Source organism: Amphiura filiformis, chromosome 4 (genome assembly GCF_039555335.1).
Source record: "Amphiura filiformis chromosome 4, Afil_fr2py, whole genome shotgun sequence".
NCBI classification, from domain to species: domain Eukaryota; kingdom Metazoa; phylum Echinodermata; class Ophiuroidea; order Amphilepidida; family Amphiuridae; genus Amphiura; species Amphiura filiformis.
In genome coordinates this window covers 84,517,414-84,528,573 of record NC_092631.1, presented here as the reverse complement: position 1 = coordinate 84,528,573, position 11,160 = coordinate 84,517,414, and the positions used below count along the sequence as shown (strand labels likewise).

The 11,160-nt window shown below is 36.7% G+C and overlaps 2 protein-coding genes across 2 annotated transcripts; both read right to left on the bottom strand.

Moving 5' to 3' along the window:
- Positions 1-419: 419 nt before the first annotated feature.
- Positions 420-5,454, bottom strand: LOC140149600 (uncharacterized). The gene is made up of 3 exons (XM_072171679.1): positions 5,220-5,454; positions 1,465-1,640; positions 420-905 (listed from the first exon to the last, which is right to left on the bottom strand). Exons 1-3 carry the CDS (start codon positions 5,452-5,454, stop codon positions 420-422), a joined length of 897 nt encoding a protein of 298 aa, XP_072027780.1.
- Positions 5,455-7,137: 1,683 nt separating this feature from the next.
- On the bottom strand, positions 7,138-9,088 carry LOC140149599 (uncharacterized). The gene is made up of 2 exons (XM_072171677.1): positions 8,957-9,088; positions 7,138-7,638 (listed from the first exon to the last, which is right to left on the bottom strand). Exons 1-2 carry the CDS (start codon positions 9,086-9,088, stop codon positions 7,138-7,140), a joined length of 633 nt encoding a protein of 210 aa, XP_072027778.1.
- Between the last annotated feature and the right edge of the window lie 2,072 nt (positions 9,089-11,160).

Below are 11,160 nucleotides of genomic sequence, written 5' to 3'. Positions count from 1 at the left end.
GCCGTCCATATTTTGATTATTCGTATAGAAGATATACACTTTCCCCCAAAGTACATATTAGATTTATAAAGTTTACAAATATACATATATAAATGTTAGAGTATATTTAGACTTCATGCGATGAAGCAAATGGTGTATTCCTTTATATAATATAAACTTAATAGTCATTTATTATTTATTGGCGTGATTAAAAATAAACAATAAAACAGGGAAACATGATCATGCGCAAAACGACGTTCCTATTTCATTGTACGAGTAACATGGTCCAAAGATAAACAATTAATATTTTAAAAATGGTACCGACATTAATTAAATGCAATTTGGTAACAGACCGAAAGGAAGAAGGCAAAATATTTTCTCTGCTTATATTATCTGCTCATAATTACTGTCATGTTTGGATGCCAAATGTTATTTTCATGTTACAATTTGAGTCTTTTAGCGTACATTTCATCGTAGTATTTCAAACATGCGTCAGAACAGTGTAAGACGTCGTCATCCAATTCGGAACGATCAGGGCACGGTCTCGCGTTTCCAAAACCAGTGCTTTTAAATGTTTCTGTGTGAATTCCACCTAAATTGTGCGCGAAAATGTGTTCCTTAGGAACCATCCATTTCTCATCTAAGCACTCCCTACCTGGTTTCCATTGTAGCAAGTCATCAGAATAAGGTATACCGACTGCCTCACAATATGCTTTTAGTACACGACCTGGATTAGCTAATAGATCATTATTGTCTATGATCACTGGATTAGGGTTAATATTCTGTTTTACGTATAGGTAGAGATCATACTGTTCTTCATAACTGTATCCATCGGGGAGAAAGATATTTGGTACATCCTTTAGTAAAACTGTCTTATTTTTATCGTGTACTCCACGGTTAACCATTCTTTTCCATGAGTCGAATACCTACGGGTAAATAATATCGTCAATATAGCCAAAGTGAGGGTTCCTTTCGAAAATTAAGGGTGGTCTTAACCCTGGAATTATGGAAACTTTCGGGCCTCATAACTGCTGAATTGTTGGTCTAAAGTATATAAAAATAGACATATCTAGAATGGCAAAGACTTTTACTTCTATCAAAATTTATCCGGGGAAAAATTTGCGGAGGAGTTGTCCTCTCCACCCGCGCTTCCGCCACATATGTGTCCGCGCGTACTTTTCGTACGTGTAGGATCTTCAATACTGCCTAAATAAACGACCTCGCTCTGGCACAGGAGACTGAATAGTTGGACGGACGTAGATCATGGCGTATGGGAATCGCAAACTCTCTACTATGTCTAAATAAAGGTAACTCGAAAACAATTTTGTGTGTACAAGTTGGTTTGTACGGGTTTGTACGTAGGCCTAGTTATATTTTATGATTGATTATCAGCATTTGGAAACTAAAGGAAATACTAAATCTAGGCGTCGGACTGTCACATTTGTAATCAAACTTCAATATCACAAAATTGGTCTGATTGTATACCTGGTATGGATGCCGAATAAGAAATGTGTGTTGAAAACCTTGAGGAAGACGATCTTGATACTGCTTTTCTAATCCCCATGCCATGTCTTTGCTGAATATGACCTTCTTTCCAACTGGTCTGCCTTCAAGCTGCTGCTTCATCCAAAATGGAGACTTGTCCATAGCAAGATAACCTCCTAATGAAAAAGCAAAGTAAACAATTGCTAGTTCTAGGCTAGTTCTTCAGAATGATTATTAAAAGAGAAATAGCTTTCTTATGAGGGAAAAATCCAAAAGTTCGATGAAGTCCAATAAGTCCAATAAACGAAAAATCCTTTCTCTAGGGGGTCGGGGGTCAAAAAGTCCGATTACATTTGTAAAAATGTTTGGTACCAGTACCAAAATCAGTTTTGGGGTTTGTTGACAAGCCCGCTTCTTCAATGTGCAACATTAGATCCTATTGAAATGCCCAGGATTGATAGTTTTGAAACCTTTCATAGCATTCATCTATACATCAGGCAGCTCCTATGTTGTCCATATTCACTGGTAACTGATGGGTAACAATCATTTTAATGCACTCTGTAGCAGATCATTCTTAGTTCTAGTCAGTAAAACTGTACTCACTGTGGACGTTTCGAAGAATACCAGACTCCATTTTTCTCATTTCATGTACATATCCTTAAAACTTTTGAATCCATGCTTTCTTCAAATGTTTTCAGCTTTGACAGCCAGTTGCCATGGCAATTGCCATGAGCATGAAAGTTAGTCTTAAAAACACAGTGGTCAATCTGTTATCCTAACCAGCTGGACTTCACTTGGGTCACCATACTATATCCCCTCTGGCAATTCCAGCCCTGAAACTCACTCCCCTGCCCAGCTGACCTCCAGAGCAGCAGGAATGTGTTGACATGCAAAAGGTCAAATATCAGCATTTCAAATTATGAAATCCAATATCAAAAAATGAAACCAGTGAAACAAAATTAATTACCCTCGCTTTTCTCTAATCGAGGGTAATTTTGCTAAAGTTCTTTAAGGACCCGTCGACGAAATGTGTAGATCATGAAGCAAGACACGACCACGAACAGAGACGAGGGCAATACAATCTCAATCATGTTGTGACGATCTTCTTGGAAACAGAACTGGCAACCGCGTTGCTGAGCAACCAGCTTCAGTGGAAAACAGAAGATCGTCACAACAACAATAGTGTAGAAAAAGGAGTCTAGTAGAAACGTGTGACAGCGACTGTTTTACTGGTAAGTAAATATGCAAAAATATAAATTCATTTACATAATTTACAAATTTAATTCAGACAAATAGGTAGAAAAGCAAAATATTTTTACTTCAAAATCGTCTGAAAATGCGAAGGGTACTTCGAAAATAAAAAAATATGCAGCCCGTGCAGTTTTTCATTTTTTTTAAATTTCTGGACCGGCGAGTTAAGGGAGGGGAAATGGGCAGCAACCTGGTTTGGATTCCAGAGGGAGTGTGCCTGCAAGAGACACATCCATCAGAAAAGGAATAGCTCAGATCTCGCGCCAAATAAGTTAGCAGTTCAGAAATTGATATTTTTCCCAGCCTTGAAAAAAATTAGGCAGAGCTGGGAATCGAACCCGGGACCTCACGGTTCTGAAACTCAATGCATTACCACTAAGCCAACTAGCTATTTGCTGTGAGAAGTGTGATAGTAGTCCTTGATATTGCTGAAAAGAATAAATCAATACTGATATTTATGTACGATGTTATTCAAATGTCAGTAAATAAACAAATAAATAAATAGGCATAGGACCCTTAAATATATAAATAAATAAATAAATACATAATGCAGAATGCATTTAGTATTTTAGTTACTAAATTCCAAACATTCTATTATTTATAATTTCCTGCTATACACGGTCAGGAGCTGTGCTTTTAATATCCGCGCCTAATCAATAATGGGTATTTCACTACATAGTCAAACTGGTGTGTGCCCTGACGGATTATGTATTGACCAACACCTAAACCAATAAGTCTTTTATCTGTATGCTTTGATAACCCTGATAACAGATTAAGAGTCTGTAACAAGGTCGGTCATTGGCGGCTTGCTAATCGGTTCTATTATTATATAAAGAGCAGCACCAATCACAACACATGTTTGATAATGGGCAACCAACGTATCCATAATAGTATAGTTTAGGCGCTGACGCAAGCTTTCATGAGGGAAATATGAACACATTCTCGCTAGTCGTACCCTTTTTCCTGACACAGCGACGAACCCTATAAACAGAGGTAAGTTATCATCTTGTTACAAGGAATTCAAAGTAATTTTATCATCAATAGATCCACATAGAGGAATACGACATCTATCGTGAGCCAATCTGCATTTTGTTGCCTGCAAAAGCCGACGATCAGGTACAAATTCTAAAAGCAGCGTGACTAGTTATTTGGGTTAATTTCATGATACGTTTAAAACGCATTGAAAACGCCAAACTGCAGACATAAAATATATAATATTAGTAAATCACCCAAGCAGATGGTAACGTAGGTATGGGGAAAAGAACTGCAATAACAATAACAAACTATGTGCCCAAAGAGTTGTCTTTGGCATGTCGCTTTTTGAAATATCACCAAAAATATCAAATTTTGGAAAAACGCCCCAAAATTTAAAACAAACACGAACCTTCCAAAATAAATATATATTAGCACTCGGCGGCCCAGTCACTACCTGCCGCTGTGATTTGGGGTAACTCGTTGCTTCCCCTCTCCAGATACCTGTACTTCAAGTTCGCCCATACCCCATGCCTTAAAGAAGATGCATATCCCTGTTTAAGATATATGAGGATGAGACAACAAAGATTCAAAGTATTTACTTCTTCTTTCCTGTCTGTTAATTATTTAATGTATAGTATGACTGGCTATAAAATATTAATCTATTTTTAGCAGTCTTAAAATTCATGTATGAAAGATTAAATATAGAATAGTGAGATGTTATGAGTCCCGCCTATTACGAGCTGATCAGAGTAAAGGGAGCAAAAGCGTGATCAATATTTTAGCATTGTCGGCACTCCACAAACCCCATCTTACATCGACGGCCTTAGAATTACGGGTTAGAATTTTCGATATTTCACACTTACGTTAGAGGGGTACAGTCTCCTATGATGATAAGACTTTCGTTTATAGGACTTCATCGAACTTAGGACTTCATCGAACTTTTGGGTTGTTCCCTAAGAACATAAGGATTTGCATTGTAAAATAATCATATATGAACTCAAACAACCTTTGGCGATCTTGTCTTCGTTTTGTTTTTTATTGGGTCACAGGTAAAACAATATAAATAATTGTACAGAAAATATAAAATTGCTTGACCCTGTATACATGTTATTATAAAAGAGGGGGACACTTCATATCCAACGTAGAGAACGTGGTACATTTAATGCTTTCAGTCATGCGTAATCGCTGTTGGTGCAAACCCCGGTTCAATCCCCAGTGTGTGGTATGGGTGGAGCCCATTTATTGAATGTAGACTTCCAAGATATATTTATATTGTGTTAAGAGAACAGGAGAGTGGTCCTGTGCAAAGAGAGCAATATCCGTTCATGTCACAGTCACAGAGTAGTGTTCTATCCCAATCAGTTTGGGTTCACCAATGCATGCAGCCCGGTTCGTCATTCGTGGGCATTCATTTGCCTGTTATGGTGTCTCAAATGTAATCAGTGTGAGCTTATACAATGTAATGTAAGAAACAAGGTATTATAGAAAGGAAAATCATCAAAACTAAGTAAAACAAATACAAAATTTACCTGCTATTCCTTGTGTGAAATCTTCATCCATATCTCTGATGTTAGCTCCCCATAGTTCGTTAGTAACTTTGACATAACTTTGTCGAATGTTTCCGAATTTATAGAAGTAATAATTCGAAAGGTATGGTTCAAACCAAACTTGGGTATCAGGTACATAGGTTAAACATTTCAAAAACGCTGTTGAACTAGAACGAGGAATGGACCAGAGTATAACACGCGTAAGGTCACCTTCCATGGCTAATGGTTTTGCAATAGACTTGTGTATACATGATAAAAGGCCGTATTTACATCGATATCAATTTAGTATTTGTCTATACTTTGAACTAAACTTGACCTGACCTGAGCCAAGTCTGTATATAGTCTACTAGTTTCAGTGGCGTAGCGTGAATCATCCTATAGGGGGGGGGGCATCGACCATGATAGGGGTAGGGTGACATCTGAGCATGATGGGGTACTAGCCATTTGTGAGCAAAGGAGCAAGTACAGAGCTGAACATCACACCTCTCCATCAAAGACACAAGTGGCTGCAGCAACACTCCTCTACAACATGCACACCAGTTTCTGCCCACCAGATCTGAAGGTACTGCTACCACAGCCATCTGTAGCCAGAAGAGCTACTCGCTCCAGCTTGTCCATGCCTTGCCATGCTCTCACAGTACCAGTTTCTACAACCATATCTACTGACAGGACCTTCATCCACACTGCAGCTCATGTTTGGAATAGCCTACCACCAGATGGAGTCGGAGACATGTCTGACAACGGCGGACCATCCTTCAAGAGCAGAGTGCATAAGCATCTTATTTCATGTGTCTGATGCTTTACTGTACCCTTTCACTCTTGTTGTTCCTAAGCTGTTGTGAACCACTGATTGGTCCATGTGTTTTTCTTTTATAGTGCATAGATGCCTATATAAAGTTCTTGACCTGTGTCAATCCTCATGAGGTATTGTTGACTCTAGCATTTTATGGGCATACATATTTGCGGACCTGTTTGATGAGATTGTTGGTAAGGTTTTTCTTATAATGATTGAAACAACAAAATGAGGAAGATGCAAATCTAAATTATAAGTATTTTTCTTACTTATCCCACTTTAATTTGCTCAAATTTAATTTGGCACAAACACAATGCAGAATAAAAAGCATTTATAGAAATGTCATTCAAAATACATATACAATAATACGATCCTACAAGGCGGGGCTGTATAAATCTACTGGAACGAAATACCATCTGAAAGGACAAAAAGAACTCAAGTTTGTATATAAGGCGGAAAAAATAAGACTCATAACACCGTGTATTGATATAGAGTGGCATTTATTATTATTATTATTATTATTGGTCGTGTCACAACCTGGGGTACCTTTGTGTTACATAGTAAAAAATGAAATGGTTCAAACATTTTACCTACACGTCTCATTTGAAGTGGTTCATCTTCCTGAGCATTTTGACACCTTTTTTTATGGAAATCGGTTAAAAAATGAGAGAGTGTGGGCAAAAACAATCACGAAGTAGGTGGGATTTAACCCCACCTCTTTTTTCCACATTTACAATCATTCTGAGCATGTATTAGTCTTTTAAATGACCTTCTGTATTTATTTACTTGGTTTAGATCTGGGAGTTCATTTAGACTTTTTTACTAGATTCAAATTTTCAATGGGGGTTTTATATCATATTTACGATACGAATCCCTCCCCCTAATCCTCCTAATTATTTTAAAACGGGTTAAAAACATGAGTAATATAGAATAAATAGCCTCAATTTAAGACCTAATTGAATCTTCTAAGTGAAGGAATACTTAAGAGACAGTGTTTTGAAATCCAAGCTGCACATCAAAATGTAACAAAGCCACCTTTTTGAGTACCCCAGTATATGACACAGGTTCTATTATTATTATTTTTATCATTATTAAATAAGAATGAAATCAAACTTTTAATCGGTTTTCATGCATCTCGTTATAATACTCCATTGACTGGTCTGAGCAAACCAACACGTCTTCAGACAGCTGGGACCGATCAGGTAATGGGGTTGACTTGTTAAAACCAGTGCTCATAAAGGTCGCACTATGAAATCCTCCGATGTCATTGGATAAGATCTCTCCTTTTGCTATCATCCAAAGCTGATCCATACACTCCCTACCTGGTTTCCATTGCAGTAAGTCATCAGTATATGGAATACCTACTTCTTGACAATATGCTTTCAAAACACGACCTGGGTCAGCCAATAGGTCATCAGTGTCAATGATCACTGGGTTTGGCTCAAAATGCTCTTTGACATACATATAAAGATCATGCATCTCTTTGTAGTAAAGTCCCTTCGGAAGCAGATGCTCAGGGATATCGGTTATGTTCACCATTGGACTCCCTTCTTCCATCCCGTTATTTAGCGATTTCCTATACGAATCAAAGACCCTATAAGGATGGCGTATTAGAAAACTGTGACGGAAGCCACGAGGCATGTCGGAATAATGTCCATCAATACCCCAGCACATATCCTTGCTAAAAATGACTTTCTTGTTGGGCGGCGAGGATTCAAGTTGCTCTTTGAACCATGAAAATGGCTTGTCCCTCGCCGAGTAACCAGCTGAAATAAAGCAATATTGCAAAGAATATAACTTTGTGCTGAGCTTGTAAAATAAATTGATTGACACAGATATAGGCCTAGTTCGAATAATCCTATCACTTAATTTAGAAATCTTTCCCGAATTTTAGAAAGAACGGACTTTAACTCTGATAAACTTGATACTCGATAAGTATGCATAGACTGTGTTTGAAAGCTGTTGTAAACATATAAAGCGCAGAAAAATTTAACAAATTTTAAGTAATATGTCAATATATTTAATGTTTGAACGTTGAACAGTATATCATATTAAAGTTGTTTCCTCCGCTGTTCTATAACCTTCCAGCAACGTTCATCCATCGCCAACAAGAAGTGTCGCCAACACGGAAGAATTTATTTGCGTTTTCAACCTTTCTAACTCGGCCAACATCATGACCAATGTCGTTTGCCCTGCCATACACATGTATATCGCTAAAACTATCTGAATACGTTTAAAGATTCCGGCTACAGTGTTTATGCCTTGACCCCGCTTTCTGAGCCCAGACACTCATATTGTTACCTCTATTCCTCATCATATTGGTGCCCTATCCCTTTAAAAAAAATCAACACCACAACCGGAAGTTACGATCTAATGATAGGCATATAAATACAGCCAAAGTAATACTATTGCACGAATTTCCAAACAACGGTTCCTATGCTCACGATGATTAAACTTTTGATATCAAATTTGGTATCAACCTTCGAAGGAAAGTGTATAGAAAAGTATTATATAAATTATGTTGCCATAAACTCATCAGACTCTGATTAAATGGCCTGGAACTAGTGGCGACCTTTTATTTTGGTTGTGTTTATGTATATATGGTGTATTGATTTTGTATTTCGCATTCACGTTTATTGACATTATAATTTCCCAGTAACCATGATAACCATGATAACAGATTACCGTTGGCTAAATAATCAACTCCTCTACTTCTGACGAAAGCTGGACAGTTCTGGACTGCCCACCGCGAACTAATAATGTTATGAACTCAGGTCGTAAAACCCTATTTCAAAAACCTCATACCTGATATTCCAGAAGTGAAATCGTTTTCGTCATCTTCCTTAATATCTCCACCCCAGTATTCTCGTAACAAGGCAATGCTCGTTTTTCTATGTGAGAAGTCCGAAAAATGAAATCCCATCAAATATGGTTCATACCAAACCTGCGAATCGGGTACGTATGTCATGCATTTCAAAAATGCCGTGGAACATGTTCGTGGAACACACCACAATATAACTCTGGCAATGTCATCAGATTGAGCTTGTGTAGCCGTCATTTTGAATGCGATAGTTCCTGGTGCTGGTAAGCCTATTATCTGAATCCAGATATTTTCTTTTACCGTGACCGTGTTTGAGGTTTGGGAGTTCAAGTGGAAGACCAAAGATCAATTTTTGGGCGGGTGCGGCGTGCCGCACCCGCCCTATATTCTCTGACTATTGACCTACTTTTTCACATGCCGCAGTGTTGAGATAATATTCGTGCCGGTTATATCCCAAACACCCACAGAGGTGATAGTTTACGGCGAGTTTTGTAATTATTACTTGATTTTGATATGTAAGTAATACGATAAAGTCGTCATAGGCAGCAATGTGTTTGTATTAAAAGAAATAACAAAAATAATTATTTAAGTAATAGAAATACTATTTGGAAATTGCAGCAAGAATTGCAGATGTTTTTATTCGAACAGTACCAGTTCACCAGTTTTGCTAGTTTTCCTAATCTTTGGGCTAAATTAATAGCATCGTGAAGGTCATATATATCATTTTATACTGACAGCTTCGGTATGTACTTAAATACAGCTTGTATGTGCATTGTGTTCAGTGTGTACATAGGCTATTTACTTTTCAAATCTTGTGACAAAGTGTGCTTGCTGATGCTTGTATAACTATTATAGACAAATTATTAGAATGCATGTGCACCAGTAGAAATGGCCCAGGTTGAATAAAATAAATAAACATATGAATGAATATTTTATTCCCTGGATTATTTTTGTTTGGACAAAATAATGATATAGTTTGACGCTTTGAAATACAATTATGTTAATCATAATAAAGTTACAAAGTTAAAAAATAATATCGAAATATTGTAAAATCAAACTTTTCCCCTCATAAGTTGTATCAAAACAACATATTGAGGAAATTGATATGACAGATTTTTAAACTTTGATATGGAAAGATACCCCATCCCTGTTGTCTCACCAGAGAAGATGAGCAGAAGTCTTTCTATCTGATGATAAAAAAGTATGATTACGAAAATGTTTTAAATAACTATTATCTACCAAAGTTTTATAACAATGTTTTATATAAAATGTTAACATAAAACGTCTTCTGTTATGATGTGAAGGGTTAATATAAAAACAGGGAAAATCTGTTCCAACTGACCAGCAGAGAACAAAGAATAAGCAATAGATAAGATTAAAATCAGGGAAAATATGATTGTTCCAATGGGGAATAACAAACGTATAAAGTTAAAAACTCTTTTAACTTTGTTTATACGTTTTGTGTTATTCCCCATTGGAAATCGATGTTGTGCCATATTTTCCCTGTTTTAATTGTGAAGACTTACTCATTCTTTCATTTTTCTTGACAATTTTTCATTTGCCCGCCCTATTCCTTTTAAAGGAATTTTTATTTTAATGCTATACCTAACTATTTTCTGTTCTTGACCGATTAGCCGTATTTGAGATTTGTGAGTTCAAGTGGAGGACCAAATATCACAATTTTTTATTATATACAAATCAAACTTGATTTAGGATGAATATAATTTACTCTGATATTTTCAATCAACACAATTATTTCAACAGTCATCTTTTCCTTATGATCATCTCAATTCGTCGTTTTCAATGTGAAAGGCTGTATAAGATTACAGGGGAAATGGTTATTGGAATTCAATATTGTCATATTAAATTTTGGCAGTTTCATTTCACAATGGATAAATCAGCAAGTACGAACATCTTAGATACAGTCCAAGATAGCCATCTTTGAAATATTTGCGGTTTCAAGACAATATAATATTGAAGACCTTATTAAAAACACTAAATTGCGTATTATGTCCAGTCAACCAGACCAAAACTGCGCAGGTCAGCAACCTTTTCAATGACGTCAGACACAAACTAGTCTTTTTAATTCTGTCTTCAATTATAATAAAACTGGAATGTTATTAGCCAAAAAGGAATAACAGGAGGTAACATGCACTGCAGCATCGCAAATTAAAAAACATCTTCAGTAAACAAGGTACTTCGTATCTGATCCAGAAAATGGTCTTGCTTGTATACGTTTCAGTAACCATGACTGTTGCCTTTTTCTACACTTGATGAGGAGTAACTGCTTGATTTTCTTAGGAAATGGA

What these genes read in the sequence shown, in the direction of transcription:
- LOC140149599 (XM_072171677.1), bottom strand. Translation starts at nt 9,088, where the DNA reads ATGACGGCTACACAAGCTCAATCTGATGACATTGCCAGAGTTATATTG. An exon ending in AGGTTTGGTATGAACCATAT is followed by an intron (nt 7,639 to 8,956) that starts TTGATGGGATTT and finishes AGTTTTCTAATA; the next exon opens with CGCCATCCTTATAGGGTCTT.
- LOC140149600 (XM_072171679.1), bottom strand. Translation starts at nt 5,454, where the DNA reads ATGGAAGGTGACCTTACGCGTGTTATACTCTGGTCCATTCCTCGTTCT. An exon ending in TTTCACACAAGGAATAGCAG is followed by an intron (nt 1,641 to 5,219) that starts GTAAATTTTGTA and finishes CTTTTTCATTAG; the next exon opens with GAGGTTATCTTGCTATGGAC. An exon ending in TTATTCGGCATCCATACCAG is followed by an intron (nt 906 to 1,464) that starts GTATACAATCAG and finishes ATTTACCCGTAG; the next exon opens with GTATTCGACTCATGGAAAAG.